Source organism: Capra hircus, chromosome 6 (genome assembly GCF_001704415.2).
Source record: "Capra hircus breed San Clemente chromosome 6, ASM170441v1, whole genome shotgun sequence".
Classification (NCBI taxonomy): Eukaryota; Metazoa; Chordata; class Mammalia; order Artiodactyla; family Bovidae; genus Capra; species Capra hircus.
This window is the reverse complement of record NC_030813.1, coordinates 68059258-68075178: the sequence shown is the minus strand read 5'-3', so window position 1 is coordinate 68075178 and position 15921 is coordinate 68059258. Positions and strand designations below refer to the sequence as shown.

The following is a 15921-nucleotide window of genomic DNA, read 5'->3' as shown; positions in this document are numbered from 1 at the left end:
TGGTGTTGGAGAAGACTCTTGAGAGTCCCTTGGACTGCAAGGAGATCCAACCAGTCCATTCTGAAGATCAGCCCTGGGATTTCTTTGGAAGGAATGATGCTAAAGCTGAAACTCCAGTACTTTGGCCACCTCATGCAAAGAGTTGACTCATTGGAAAAGACTCTGATGCTGGGAGGGATTGGGGCAGGAGGAGAAGGGGATGACAGAGGATGAGATGGCTGGATGGTATCACCAACTCAGTGGACATGAGTTTGAGCAAGCTCTGGGAGATGGTGAAGGACAGGGAGGCCTGGTGTGCTGCAGTGCATGGGTGGCAAAGAGTCAGACACCACTGAGACTGAACAACCAGTGTGGCCTGGCACAACTCAGTTGCCTGGTCCATAAAATGCAGATAACAGTATTCTCTGTAGAGAGTTGTAGAAAAGATTGCATAGGGATCGCCAAAATGAGTGAAGGGCATCAAAGGTGGAAAATTCCAGTTATAAAATAAGTCATGGGAATGTAACGTACAGCATGGCAACTATAGTTAATAATTATATATATATATATATATATATATATATATTGCATATTTGAAAGTTGCTAAAAGGAGATTTTTAAAATCCTCATCCAAGGGGAGGGGTGGGGTAATTTTTTTTGGTAACTACAAATAGTGAGGGATGTTAACTAGATTTACTGAGTGATCATTTTGCAACGTATACAAATATTGAACCATTATGTTGAGCTCCTAAAATTAATATAACGTTATGCCAATTACACTGCAAAAAAAGACAAGACAAGACAAGCCTGCAGATAAGTGGAAGTAGCCGCCTCGTCCAAGGAGGGTGTTCAATAAATGGTTGTCGCTGTTTTTGTTGGGAGGAAAGGAGTTATTTGAAAGGCAATCCAGGAAGTATTCAGTAGAATCTACCGGGTGTCTGGACAAGACTTGGGAGTGGAGTCGGAGATTCCAACAGGAGCCGGGTTTCAGCCGGGGCAGTTGTGTGTGGGTGTGAGGCCACCGACAGAGAAAGGGACTGCGAGACGGGGGATGGGGTGCACTTGTTGAATGACTCACGCGAGGAAGCGAGGGGCGGGGCGCCACGGGGGCGGAGCGAGAGGAAGAAAGAGGCGGAGGGAAGGTGCAGAGCATAGGCGACGTCCTGGAAGCGAGCGCGGTAAGGGGACCACGGTAAGGGCTCCGGGGGTTCGCCAGGGGCGGGCGCGGGCACCGGGGAAGCCGGAGCATCCGAGCTGCAGCCGCGGCCGCACAGGGTGGCGAGCTTGGCTGGGCGCGCGAGGGAGACGCGGCCTGCGAGGCGATCCTCAGCCCCGCTGGTGTGCCCTCTTGGGGGGTGGGGGCAGGTAACAGCGGGTGCGATAGCGAGAGGGGGTGGCCTTCTTTGACTACATGACTTCTGGGGTCCTCAGGACGGTGGTACTTAGCCTAGAATCGCCCCTTACACCCCACCCCTCTGGCCCGGCTCCGGATGCGACCCCGATGGCAGCAATTTCCTGCACGCTGATCCCGCTCCACCCCAACCCCCACTCCCCGTCCCTACTCCCCTACCAGAAAGTGCAGGGACCCGCCCTGTGTCCGATCACACGCCCCCACCCCCCTATCCTGCCGACCGCCTCCCTCCCACTGCCCACCCGTCAGGACTTCTGCCACCCCACCCCCAACAACTAAAGAAGCAGAGGGACCCCAAACCAGATCTGGGCATAGGGTGGGGGCTGCACCTTTAGGCAACACCCTGAGAAGCCCAGCTTAAATGTGGACTGAAGGCTAAGTGGGTGTGAAGGGACTTCACCACCAAAGCCCAGTTGTAGTGTGTTTGCTTCCGGATTTGAGGCAATGGCCTAACTAGGCAAAGATAATCTAATTTGGCCTTATGGCAGCAAAGACTTCCTGGAAGTCCTCCAGAAATAGGGTGTTCAGGGTTCTGACAGCTGCCCTTTACTGCTCACACACGCTGTGTGCTGGGTGCGGAGCCGCTGACTTGTGGACCTCACCCTCATCCTTGTTCTAGCCCCTTAAGATCCATTACCTGCGCTTGGCAGTTGAGAAGCTGTGGCACAGACACTTTAAGTTACTTACCCCAAAGCTAGGCTACCAAGTAGTCAAGATCTGAACTCAGGTCTTCCTGATTCCAAGACTTTCCACCCTAGGGCATCATACTCCCTCTACAATAACATCAAGCACCGAAAGTGAAACTTGGTCAAGTATGGATCCCCTTGGCTGATATTCCTGGCAGCTTAGTAGGAAACTGAATTGTGTATGAAAATATGTTCATTTTGCATGGAAGTCAGTGGTTGTCATGGAGTCTGGACCTGCAGAGGACAGTGGCCCGTTGACTGGGCAGGAGGTTGGGTAGGGTTCATGGTTCACCTGGACTATGCCCGTTGTTCTGAGCCACGTGATACTGATGATTTATTTCTTCCTCAGACACTCTTTCCTCTTTGTATCAGCTCTTCTTTCTCAGTCCTTTCCTTGGCCTGTTGTTGTTCTTCCTCCTGTGGTATTCCCTTGGCCTCGATGTTCACGTTCTCTAGTCCTCTTCTTACACAATTTTATTCCTGTTTCCCACTTTACCTGTCATCTCCTGGATGGCAACTTCCAAACTGATCTTTCCAGCCTACTCTTATTCTGTAACTCTAGACCCAAATCCTCAAATATTCTAATTCCTAATGGCTCATTCCAATGTATGCCCCAACAGGCACCCAAATCCAACATTTCCAGATGCAAAATTATCATCTCTAGCCTTCCCACAAGGGTCTTGGTTCAGGCCTCTTGACTTCATTCCCTAGACTATGATGGCTCTTTCCAATCTGGTCTCCCTCCCCTGGAGTCCATCCACTCCCCACAGGCCATCTTGAAAGCTCAAGAGTCTTAGCCTTTGGTATCTTCAGATCTAACCAGAGAGAACATGCCTTCTTTCCTCTCCTTCCTCAGCACCCTGTGCCTACCTCTTGGGAAGACTTCTACATGTTGTATAACTGCCTGTCTTCCCAGTAGACTGTGCGTTACTTTAGTATTGATTTCATCTTCTTTTGTATCCTTTGGTCTGGCACATAATAGTAAATATTTGTGTAAGTTAATGACCTTGTAATGAATTGAAATTTTTTCAGGGTAGTTTATAAGTCTTAAGGACTTCCCTGGTGGCTCAGGTGGTAAGGAATCTGCCTGCAACACAGGAGACCTGAGTTGGATCCCTGGGTTGGGAAGATCCTCTAAAGAAGGGAATGGTTACCCACTCCAGCTTAGAGAATTCCATGGACAGAGGGAGCCTGGTAGGCTACACAGTCCATGGGGTCACAAAGAGTGAGACACGACCAGGTGACTGACACTATAGGTTGTAAACCATTTCACTGTGCCTTCTTTGACATCCCACTTGACTCCACCTCTGATCTGTCACCATCAGTCTGTTAGTGTGCGTGCGTGTGTGTGTGTGTGTGTGTGTGTGTGTGTGTGTGTTGCTGGGGTAGGAGCATTAGAAAGTAAGTTTGCTGGTGGTTAGAAGTTAAGATTAATGACAAAATGAAAGTAAGTTTCCCAAATAGGGGAGTTGATCCTAAGGGTGTTTTTATGGTTGACGTAAATGTTCAGTCACTGCACGGTGACTCTCTTCTACTTTCCTTAGATAGTGGGTCAACCAGGAAGCTGAGTCCACTCAGCTAGAAGAGAAGCAAAGACAAGGTCATCATGGCTTCAGTATCCACACATGAAAACCAAGAAAAAGGTCCCCATTTGCCACCACCAAGCAAGCAGGTATGTATTTATCATTTGAAGTCTGCCATCTGAAGAGGAATATCATACAGGACTTGCCCTTAAACCTCATCCTTGATCAATTGTCTTACTTTTCTCTGCCTGCCACATTGTGGGATAGGCTCAAGGAAAATAGAATGGAGAAGAAAAGTATGTTTCTGGCTGTCTTGAAAAGGAGATTTTTATTTACAAAATCTTTTCTTTACTCTCCCCTGTTTAGAATTCAACTTAACTAACTCTTCTATAGGTTGTCAGTGACTGAAGAGGTTTCCTTTAGCAGAGCAAAACTCTTTATTGAATCTAGCAGAATGCTACATGATGCAAGTTTTTTCCATTTCTGTTACCAAGGCTAATCATGTTAAGGATATGCTGTTGACTGTAGTTACTGTTCGAGATGGCAGAGCCCTTAACTACTAAATTAGTCATCAGATTGAGAACCCAAGTGTTAACTGGGGCATAGTTTTTCAGCTTGTTGAGAATGAAGATTATATGTCTCAGGGACACATGAATGAAGAAAAGAGAAGGTATTGTGATGGGTAAGTAGAGTTAATGTTCTCTGAGGTCAACTTTTCAAGCTAAAAATGAGTTATGAGGATTATATTTAAAAGCAAAGTTTAGGAGAGGCAAATAGACAAATGATATCATGTCACAAGGAAAAGAATTTAGACACCCAAGTTGCCTCTGTGAAATGGAGAGCCATAAAACATTTATGGCTCCACAGAAAAGGCTCATCAGAGCTCCCTGAGGACACTCTGCTAGAACTTCAGTCTTGACTGCAGGACTCACAGCAGCTGTGATAGTCGGGTTCCCTGACCCTGCATGTGTGTGTGTTTAGGGGAGGGGAAGGAGAGAGATGCTTATCTCTGCCACAGGCAGAACCAAGAAGAACTATTTACACTGGGGTAAGGAGGAGTGTTTGCTGAGCTAACATAAGTGGAGCATAAGAGCAGCTCCTTCTCTGGTTGCTGTGGCTCACCCTGACCACTGCTTCCGCGTGCTGCGCTGGGGGAGCTGTAGAGGAAGAAGAGAGGAGTGGCCTGCTTGGGTGGTAGGTAGAGCTCTGAAGGCACTGGCACCGCAGGGTCCTTGTACCTCATCTCACCAAGTAAAGTGCTTGGCACAGTGCCTGGCCCAGGGGCAAGTGTTTGAGAAATGGTAATCACCATTCACACTGACATCTACTACAGAAAGTCCAAAAAGAACATTTGCAAAATCAACAGGGTGAACTTCAAAAGCCATAGACCTGCAAGAAAATCACTAAAATTCCAGGAGATAAAAGGCAAAGGACCTACATAAGTAATTCACAAACAAGGAAATATAAGTGTGATTTAAGGAAAAATTTCAATAAAGTTTGTTTCTAAAAAACAAGTGAATCACCCACAGAATGGGAAAAATTATTTATGAATTATATATCTGATAAGGGTTTAGTATCCATAATATATAAAGAGCTCTTACAACTCAACAACAGAAAGACAACCTAATTAAAAAATGAGCAAAGGGCTTGAGTAGGTATTTCTCCAAAGAAGATATACACATGGCCAAAAATCTGATGAAAAGATACTTAATGTCATTAGTCATTAGGAAAATGCAAATCACAACCACCATTTCACAACCACTGGCATGACCACAATCAAAAACAGAAATAATTTAGTTTTTTAGTTTAAACAAATTAATAATTTATATTAAAAGCATTTAATGTGCTAATTTTAAAAAAGAAATACTGGGGTTCAACCCCTGGTAGGGGAACTAAATCCCATAAATTGCACAGTGCAACTAACAGGAAAGAAAGAAAACAGAAAATAACAAGTGTTGACAAGGATATAGAAAAATTGAAAACCTCATACATTGTTGGTGGGATTGTAGAATGGTGCAGCTCCTCTGGAAAACAGTTTGGCAGTTCCCCAATAAGTTAAACACAGAGTTACAACATGGCCCAGCAGAGCGGAAAACTAGAACTTGTACAGGAATGTTCACAGCAGCATTATTCACAATAGTCGACAGTGGAAACAGTCCAGATATCCAGCAATGGATGAATGGATAAACAGAATGTGTTATGTGCATACACTGGAACATTACTGAGCCATAAAAATAAATGAAATACGTGTTACAACGTGGATGAACCTTCGAAACATTACACAAAGGAAAAGAAGCTAGCCATACAAGGTCACATGCTGTATGATATTGTTTGTACAAAATATCCAGAATCAGTTCAGTTCAGTCGCTCAATCGTGTCTGACTCTTTGCGACCCCATGAATCGCAGCACGCCAGGCCTCCCTGTCCATCACCAACTCCCGGAGTTCACTCAGACTCACGTCCATCAAGTCAGTGATGCCATCCAGCCATCTCATCCTCTGTCATCCCCTTCTCCTCCTGCCACCGATCCCTCCCAGCATCAGAGTCTTTTCCAATGAGTCAACTCTTCGCATCAGGTGGCCAAAGTATTGGAGCTTCAGCTTTAGCATCATTCCCTCCAAAGAAATCCCAGGGCTGATCTCCTTCAGAATGGACTGGTTGGATCTCCTTGCAGTCCAAGGGACTCTCAAGAGTCTTCTCCAACACCACACTTCAAAAGCATCAATTTTTTGGCACTCAGCTTTCTTCACAGTCCAACTCTCACATCCATACATGACCACTGGAAAAACCATAACCTTGACTAGACAGACCTTTATTGGTAAAGTAATGTCTCTGCTTTTAAATATGCTATCTAGGTTGGTCATAACTTTTCTTCCAAGGAGTAAGCGTCTTTTAATTTCATGACTGCAGTCACGATCTGCAGTGATTTTGGAGCCCCCCAAAATAAAGTCTGACACTGTTTCCATGGTTTCCCCATCTATTTCCCATGAAGTGATGGGACCAGATGCCATGGTCTTCGTTTTCTGAATGTTGAGCTTTAAGCCAACTTTTTCACTCTCCTCTTTCACCTTCATCAAGAGGCTTTCTAGTTCCTCTTCACTTTCTGCCATAGGGTGGTGTCATCTGCATATCTGAGGTTATTGATATTTCTCCCGGCAATCTTGATTCCAGCTTATGCTTCTTCCAGCCCAGCGTTTCTCATGATGTACTCTGCATATAAGTTAAATAAGCAGATTAATGGTTGCTAGGTGATTAGGGAATGAGGAGAGACTCCTCGATGGGTATGGAATTTCCTTTGAGGGTGATGAAAAAGTTCTGGAACTAGATAGATATGGCTGCACAATATTATAGATATACTTAATGCCATTTATTGTATACTTTTTATCGTATACGATGGTTAAACACATTTTTGTAAACCAACTATACTTCAATATAGAATTTTTTAAAAAATAAAGTATACCAGAGTATGAAAAAAATTTTTAAGTAAGATGGTTAAAATGGTAACTATTATGGGTATTTTACCATAATAAAAAATTAATGAGTCACTGAACAACAAAAGATTACAACCCAGAGAGTGAGTAGAATTGCAGGGGAAGTGACTGTGTGCAGAGGCTAGAAGTAAGAAGAAAATGTGGGGACTTCGCTGGTGGTCTAGGGGCTAAGACTCTGAGCTTCCAATGCAGGGAGCCAGGGTTCAGTCCCTGGTTAGGGAACTAGAGCCCGCATGCCACAACTAAGAACTGGTGCTGCTGCTGCTGCTAAGTCGCTTCAGTTGTGTCCGACTCAGTGCGACCCCATAGACAGCAGCCCACCAGGCTCTGCCGTCCCTGGGATTCTCCAGGCAAGAGTACTGGTGCAGCCTAGTTAAAAAAATATTTAAGAAAGAAAATGTGGCCTCAGCAGTAATGCATTCTGACCAGATATCTGCTTTATGCTAGCTCAACCATGAATCACTGTTTGCTTCTCAAAAAAATTCTTTTCTTGCTCAAGTTCACCCAGCGCTTGCATCTGGAAAGCACTGGCTGAAACTGGCTATTGCTCAGTGCTGGCAGCCGGGATCTAAGGCACACACACTGTGAGACCAGAGGGAAGAGACCTCCTTGCCCTCCTCGGGGGGAAAATAGAACAGATGCTTTTCTGATGATTTCAGTCAACTCATCATGTAACTTCTCTTGCAGAGTCTGTTGTTTTGTCCAAAATCAAAACTGCACATCCACAGATCAGAGATTTCAAAGATTATCCGGGAATGTCAAGAAGAAAGTTTCTGGAAGAGAGGTAATCGCACCCCTCTTAATTGTTGTTAACACTTTATTTGCTGCCTAATATAAACTGCCTAATATCATATTAGAATTATCGTAATGATTTTTTTTTTTTGAGCAGGAACTTTGCATAATTCCGGGAAGAACGTTGGTATCTGAGGCTGTTTGGAATTTAAATTCATATTGAGACTTTTTTAAGGGCAGGGACAATATCTGATGCAGGAGCTGTTGACCCTCCTTAGCAAAAAGTGATTCACCCCTAACACTTTCCTTCATGTGACCGAGAAAGTGAACCAAAAGTGTTAACTTAGAATTTCTTGAAAGAGTAGACCTTCCTCATTTCCACTGGACTCTAACCTTCATCAAGTTCAGGTTCATTGCGCCCTCCTAGAGCCAAGCACAGTGCTTCATGTATAAAAATATGTGAACCAGTTAAATATTTGTGGAATGAATGAAGAGTGGGAGCATTCTGTTAATACTTCCCTTACAGTGTCTTGAAATAACTTTTTCTGTCAAGTCTCTTTCTCTTTCTGGGCCTGCTTTATATACGACAAGGGTGTGAATTCAGGCAGTGCGTTAAAGTCCCATCTAATTTTAAAAATTCATGACTTTTCATTTGAAAATGTCATACTAGAGCCTGTAGATATAGTCCCATTATTGCTGGCATAGAGATAATTTTACTTTGAAATACTCATTTTGATTTCTTAAATCATTTAAATCCAGTATCAATTGTTTTGGAAATAACACTGCTTAGAAGTTGATATTTGCTATGCATTACTGTTTATTGATTATGCTGTTAGAAATTATTTTCTGATAACCCATGAGTAAGTTATTGAAGTAAGCCCCTAGTAGATTAACATTACAGTATGACTCATTTGCCTACCATCAGGTAGATAGATCTGAGTGGAAAAGCTGGTTGCTATTTGATTTGGCTTGGTTACTAGGAAGAGCTAGCAACTAAGCCAAATCAAATATATATATATAAAATAATATATATTATATAATAATGCTGTTAATATATATAAGATTATATATATATGTATATAATCACTTCTCCCTGCTGGGGAAGAAGTCATTTGACACATTTTGACTAGAAACTGCTTTTGCCAGACCAATGTGTCTGTTTTTAAAAATCATCTCTAAACATTGCCCATGTTTACTGCAAATATAGTAATTTTCAGAAAATAAACATATCCAAATCATGCAATAAAATGGCATTAAAAGACAAAAGCAGGGCACTATCCTAAACAGGATGTGCATTTTATTGTCCTTTTAAAAAAAAAAACTTTTTTGCAGGATTGAAATTTACTAACTATACAGCTCACGGCAACTCCCAAATTCCCCAGCTCAGTGCACACTCACACAAAGATGCCTATGTTGTATGTGGTGATGAGAGTCATGATGCATGGTGGGTGTTGGGAGATGGAATTGCAGGGAGTCTAGATTTTGTTATGTTAATGCTGTGCATTAGGTTGAGTGCCTGGGACAGACCCCAAGAAAATTCTCCATGTGGTGCTTAATATTTGTCAAATAAGTAAAGTAACAAATGACTAAGATCTCACTGCCAAAGTAAGAAGAAAAAAACCAGAGTAATTCTCCCTGACCTCTAGGGGAGGTGCCAAATTTCAAAATACCAATACTTAAGGGCTTTTTTGTTTTACAGCTCTGCCTTTTTCTCTTGTAAGCATGCTTGTCACCCAAGGACTGGTCCATCATGGTAAGAGTCGGTATTTAGTAAATGTTTTAACTTAAGAGAATCCAGTTTCCTGTGGTCTTCCTGGCAGGTTTTGGTACAATACTTGGCATTTCTGTTTTGGTGAAGGATTTATTTATGCAGGCTTTAGACTGTTTCTAGTCTATGTCCTCATACTTCTTTCCCAGAGATGTCCTCTTCCCTGGAATGAGTGACTGTGTTAGGTTACATGGCAAAGGGAAATTAAATTTGCAGATGAAATTAAGACTTCTTTATCCTTTATGAATTTAAATGTTATAAAATGAAATAATAATGTCTTTATACATTACTTCCTAGGTTATTTAGCAGCAAATCCAAGATTTGGTTCATTGCCTAAAGTTGCACGTAAGTGATAGAAGTTAAACAAAGATTCATTTTTATAAAAAGGAAATGTTTATAGTAACTGGAGATAGGAATGTCCAGGTCAACCTCTCTGAAACACTAGTGTCCATTTTTTGCCACGTTGCAGTTTTTTAGTTCATTCGACACTTTCTGACTGAAAGCTGAGCAGTAGGGACTTCACCTTAGTCTTCTCTGAAGCGTGGCCTAGGAGGGCCTGGCAGGAGACACAAGAGGACATTGCCAGCATAGCCTCTGAACAACAGCTCCACAGGGGATTTTAATTTTTTATTTAAGCCAATCTTTTCCAAATATTTTCTATAATGGACGTGATAAATTAATAGTTTTTTTAAAATCAGGGCTTTCTGATAACGTTGTTGTTTAGTTGCTGAGTCATGTCCAACTTTTTCACAACCCCATGGACTGTAGCCCACCAGGCTCCTCTGTCCGTGGGATTCTCCAGGCAAGAATACTGGAGTGGGTTGTCATTTCCTCCTCCAGGGGCACTTCATAACTCAGGGACTGAACCTGAGTGTCCTACACGGGCAGGCAGATTCTTTACCACTAAACCACCAGGGAAGCCTGTTTTCTAATATACATTTACCATAAACTTAGGCTTTCACCTTCTTGCACTGATTATGCAGAGACCTTTTAAGCCCACAGAAGATGCATTCTGGTGTACCATCCAAAACCTCATTCCCGGCAAGAATAGCAGGTTAGAAATGTTTTCCATGGTCCTGCCTCGTGACCTCCCTCCCCTGCCTGCAAGATAATGTGTCTCCCCATACTCCATCATACAGAGAATTAAGGGGTCTCCTACCTAGTGATTTGGAGGCTACCCAGAGCCACAACTCAAGTCCCACCTGTCCCTTCCTGGGTGACTTCACAGACTGGTCTGCCAGTTGGGCCGCCCTCTGGCTGCCCGTGTCAGAGCATCACCTTGGCTTGCTGTATCCTGGCCCTTCTATCTCCAGTTCAAAACTGAGGAGATCAAAAAGTCTCTAGTTCCCAATCCTGTTCTTTAATAGAGAGCTTCATTCCCAGAGTTTTTGCTCATTGATTTAGTAAGGTACTTTTGCTATAAGAATTATTGCTGTTAATAAAGAAAGTTCTAGCAGACAACAGAGGTTCCAAATATTTAAATTGTTTATCTTTCCTAACCTGCTTTTACAGTTGCTGGTATCTTAGGATTTGGCCTTGGAAAAGCATCGTATATAGGAGTATGCCAAAGTAAATTCCATTCCTTTGAAGGCCAGCTGCGTGGAGCCGGTTTCGGTCCAGGGCATAACAGGTTTGTAGTCTGTTTGGTTAAGGGATTATAATAAAGGTAACTATTAAAAAGTAAATGAAAGGTCATTCAACCATTTGTAATATTAAAATAGTTTTTAACATTGATATGTTGAAAAAAATTCTAAGTTTGAGTTGTTGCTATTTAACTTCTTTAATAATTATGATTTAACTGAGTTACCTATTTTGTTTGCTCATCAATCATTTAGTAAGTACCTACTATGTTCAAGACATTGTACAAGTGTCTAATGAATGCCTTAATCAGCCGACACAGCTTCTACAGTCACAAGATTACACAAGTTTAACCAGGACTCTCAATTGCAAGACTTCTCAGAGCCTTTACTATTAATATAAGTTGTGATGTTCATGAGGGGATACAAGCAGTAGGACTCTGGAGTTAGCCACATTACCTCTGCTGTTAGAGTCGCTGGGTTCAAAGGCAGTTCTGTTTACTTACCAAGTTGTGTGACCTTGGACATGTTTCTTAAACTCTCAAATCTTCAGTTTTCTCATCTGTATAAAATGGTGATCAGAATTTTCTTATGGGATGTTATAAGGAATAGGAATGATTGTTTATGACACTCAGTGAGTGCTCAGTGAATAATAACTATTTCTACCATGATACTATAGGACTCCTGTTGGGGACACCTTACTCTAAACACCCCATACTTGTTTGAAAGGCAGCACAGCATGCTGACAACACTGGACAGGAAGATCATTGTTGGCCTTCTAGTGGATGGAATTCCAGGAGTCTGAAACCAAGAAACAACTCCGATTATTCCTGAGAAAAAACAAGCTTGAAAACTTTAGCTTAGAAAATACTTCTAAATAATCTAAAATATGATGTAAATGAATTTATTTACAAAACAGAAAAAGACTCAAAAACATAGAAAATAAACTTATGGTTACCAAAGGGGAAAGGGGGTGAGAACAAATTGGGAGTTTGGGGATTAACAGATGCGCAACTACTATATATAAAATAGATAAACAAGGCCTTACTGTATAACCCAGGGAACTATATTCAATATCCTGTAATTAACCATAATAGAAAATAATATATATATAAACATATGTATATGGAGAACTGAATCACTTTACATATACTAGAAACTAACACATTGTAAACTAGCTATATATCAATTAAATTTTTTTTTAATCTCTAAATAATATTGTGTTCAGACTAGAGCTTCCAGTGTCAAAGTACAAACCAACACTTTTGCTTCTGTTTTAGGCACTGCCTGCTTACCTGTGAGGAATGCAAAACAAAGCATGGATTAAGTCAGGAGAGAAGTTCACAGCCTTCAACTTCCTAAACTCTGTCTGTGGGCACTGAAGTCTCTAAGAGCATCTGAATTTGTCCACCTTTAAAATGTCAAGTGTACTTTACAATAACTTACTTATTGTGGAACAGCAACATTGTGATTCTCTTGCTCTATTGAAATGCTTTCCTGTTAATTCTCAATTTTGAGCATTCCATGTTTTCTGCTGTTTAAGAACATGTTGGGAGCTTTCATACACCAAATAACATTGCATTGCACTCTTATTTCCTTACAGCTAAATGAAAGCGTTTGAAGTCTTCTCTGATTCACCCCCATTCACTCCCATTTCACTCCTGCTTTTGTTCAGGGTTTTAAGATCTCTGATCGAGAACAGGAATGAATGCTGAGAAACTTGGGAAATCATGCCCAAAGAAAACCAATGTGTATGGAGGTAGAAATACAGAAATACAAGAAAGACTGTGTCTATGGGAAGTGGTTTCTAAAATGTAGGGGCCAAGCTTTTTTAACTTAGTGAAAAATATTTCATTTGAGTGCGTCACAATATAAATCAGCTGTCCTTTTAGTGACCTTAGCGACTGAAGCAACTTAGCAGCAGCAGCAGCAGCAGCAGTGATTTTATGTCTGCCCGGTTTGGTGAAGTTTTGGGAAAGCTGGTTGTTTTAGGTTACTTGCTTAGCTCATGGTCAGTTCTCGAGAACTGGGGCTCTTTTGTATGCTGCTGCTGGCTTAAAAGAATAAACACAACTTCTCCAAATGTCCCTCTGGAACAGTTTGCATATTTCTGGGAAGAATCACTGGAAGAATTAATTCAGACTGATAAACTTCAGGGTTTTAAAGGAGCTCAGAGGGAGCCAATCCAACCCCAAGAGTTGTATTCCTATTCTCACGCCAGGTTTTTTTTGCATGAAGACAAATTCTCCCACTGGGGACCTTTTGTCTTTGTTAGGTTGTCTGAGCCCTACATGAAAATTTCTGCATCTTTGTACTTTCTCAGGAAAATGCTTTATATATATGTGTCAGCATTCATTTAATGAAGGTTTGTGTATGTACACTTTACGTTTTACTTAACTCATCTTGAAAACTGTATCATGGAGGTAAAAAGGAAAACCTCATTGAAAGTTAATGCTTAAAAATAAAAAAATTCAAAGAAAAAAATTAATGCTTGATATATATTTTATTTTCTACATCAAATATATTTAGAAGTTTTTATTTTTACATGGATATTAAGTATATGAAATGGAGTAATTTTGACCATGTCTCTTTTTATATTGAGGGCTTCTCTTATGGCTCATGGTAAAGAATCTGCCTGCAATGCAGGAGACTCGGGTTTGATCCTGGGTAGGGAAGATCCCCTGCAGAAGGGAATGGCAACCAACTGCAGTTTTCTTGCCTGGAGAATCCCATGGTCAGAGGAGACTGTTGGGCTATAGTCCATGGGGTTGAGAAGAGTCAGACACAACTGAGCAACTAACACCCACACACTTTTATATTACATACCCTGGGTTTTCTTCCCGTCAATAAAATTCTTTTTGTATAAATCAGGATGCAGAGCCAATATCCTGGGTTCTTGGGTGCAGTTTAACTCCTGGTTCTGACATCTAGCAATTGATGACTCTGTATTATCTCAGCTATTGGCAGAAATTCAGAATTGGGCACATTTATTTTCTGTGTTCCCGAAAATGAATTCCCAGGGATCAGAGTATTTTCACATTGTTAAGCACAGCAAGTCAATGTGAAAACCCGTCTTGGGGTAGTGGGAAAGGGTGAATCTATTATTGCTGAAAGGGAACATTATGCTTATTGCTGACATCTTCATAGTCCTTCTGACTCCAATTGGGTTTATGGTTTGGGCTCTCTGATTTTCCTAAGTGGATAAGTTTCTTACTGAAGCAGTTTATCACAGTGATCTTAGTGTGAAAGCAAATCAATCAGGGAAAAAACCTCGAAGGTCAGCCAAGAAATCTTGACTATTTGCTGCATTATCTCTTGTGATTATTAGGAAACAGGTGTCTGAGGGTGGCTCTGTTTTTGCAGGAAAGATGTTAAAGGAGCAGCATTTGTCTGTTAGCATTTAGCAGTTATCAACACTCACCAGCAAGGTGGTCATAAGTTTTTGAAGCAGTATTTTCGTGATTTACAACAAAAAAACCTTGGCAAAGAACAAGATAAAATTTTACATAAAATTGCATAAAAGAAAGAACTGAAGAGACTACATGGTAAACATTGGCTATCTAACCAGCTTCCTTGGCAAAACTATCCTTATTCCTTATTGGACTGATGTTCAAGAGTGAAGAAAATGGAAAATTTTCGCATTTGGTTTTTGGGATTTAAAATGTAATGTTTAGATACTGCAAAGAAATAGAGGAAAACAATAGAATGGGAAAGACTAGAGATCTCTTCAAGTAAATTAGAGATACCAAGGGAATATTCACGCAAAGATAGGCACAATAAAGGACAGAAATGGTATGCACATAACAGAAGCAGAAGATCTTAAGAAGAGGTGGCAAGAATACCCAGAACTATACAAAAAAGATCTTAACCACCCAGATAATCACAATGGTGTGATCACTCACCTAGAGCCAGACATCCTGGAATGCGAAGTCAAGTGGGCCTTAGAAAGCATCACTATGAACAAAGCTAGTGGAGGTGATGGAATTCCAGTGGAGCTATTTCATATCCTAAAAGATGATGCTGTGAAAGTGCTGCACTCAATATGCCAGCAAATTTGGAAAACTCAGCAGTGGCCACAGGACTGGAAAAGTTCAGTTTTCATTCCAATCCCAGAGAAAGGCAATGCCAAAGAATGCTCAAACTACCACACAGTTGCACTCATCTCAGATGCTAATAAAGTAATGCTCAAAATTCTCCAAGCCAGGCTTCAGCAGTACGTGAACCATGAACTTCCAGGTGTTCAAGCTGGTTTTAGAAAATGCAGAGGAACCAGAGATCAATTTGCCAACATCTGCTGGATCATGGAAAAAGCAAGAGAGTTCTACTTCTGCCTTATTGACTACATCAAAGCCTTTGACTGTGTGGATCACAACACACTGTGGAAAATCTTTAAAGAGAATGGGAAAAGCAGACCACCTGACCTGCCTCCTGAGAAATCTGTATGCAGGTCAGGAAGCAACAGTTAGAACTGGACATGGAACAACAGACTGGTTCCAAATCGGGAAAGGAGTACATCAAGCCTGCATATTGTCACCCTGCTTATTTAACTTCTATGCAGAGTACATCATGCGAAATGTGGGCTGGATGAATCACAAGCTGGAATCAAGATTGCTGGGAGAAATATCAATCACCTCAGATATGCAGATGATACCACCCTTATGGCAGAAAGCGAAGAACTAAAGAGCCTCTTGATGAAAGTGAAAGAGGAGAGTGAAAAAGTTGGCTTAAAGCTCAACATTCAGAAAACGAAGATC

The 15921-nt window shown here is 41.5% G+C and overlaps 1 protein-coding gene across 4 annotated transcripts; it reads left to right on the top strand.

Annotated features, from left to right (window-relative positions):
• OCIAD2 (OCIA domain containing 2) lies at positions 1059-13651 on the top strand. 4 transcript variants are annotated; one of them, XM_005681602.3, is made up of 7 exons: positions 1059-1157; positions 3621-3748; positions 7778-7874; positions 9522-9575; positions 9888-9935; positions 11103-11220; positions 12448-13651. In XM_005681602.3, exons 2-7 carry the CDS (start codon positions 3683-3685, stop codon positions 12527-12529), a joined length of 465 nt encoding a protein of 154 aa, XP_005681659.1. In that variant the 5' UTR covers positions 1059-1157; positions 3621-3682; the 3' UTR covers positions 12530-13651. The 4 variants fall into 4 exon arrangements, with proteins under 4 accessions (XP_005681659.1, XP_005681660.1, XP_013820082.1 ...); XM_005681603.3 differs by having other exon boundaries at positions 1068-1171; XM_013964628.2 differs by having other exon boundaries at positions 1093-1171; positions 3625-3748.

Excerpts from the sequence above, each read along its gene's own strand:
- OCIAD2 (XM_005681602.3), top strand. The coding sequence starts at position 3,683 with ATGGCTTCAGTATCCACACATGAAAACCAAGAAAAAGGTCCCCATTTG. Across the intron at positions 7,875-9,521 it reads AGAAAGTTTCTGGAAGAGAG|CTCTGCCTTTTTCTCTTGTA; the intron begins GTAATCGCACCC and ends TTTGTTTTACAG. Across the intron at positions 11,221-12,447 it reads TTCGGTCCAGGGCATAACAG|GCACTGCCTGCTTACCTGTG; the intron begins GTTTGTAGTCTG and ends CTTCTGTTTTAG.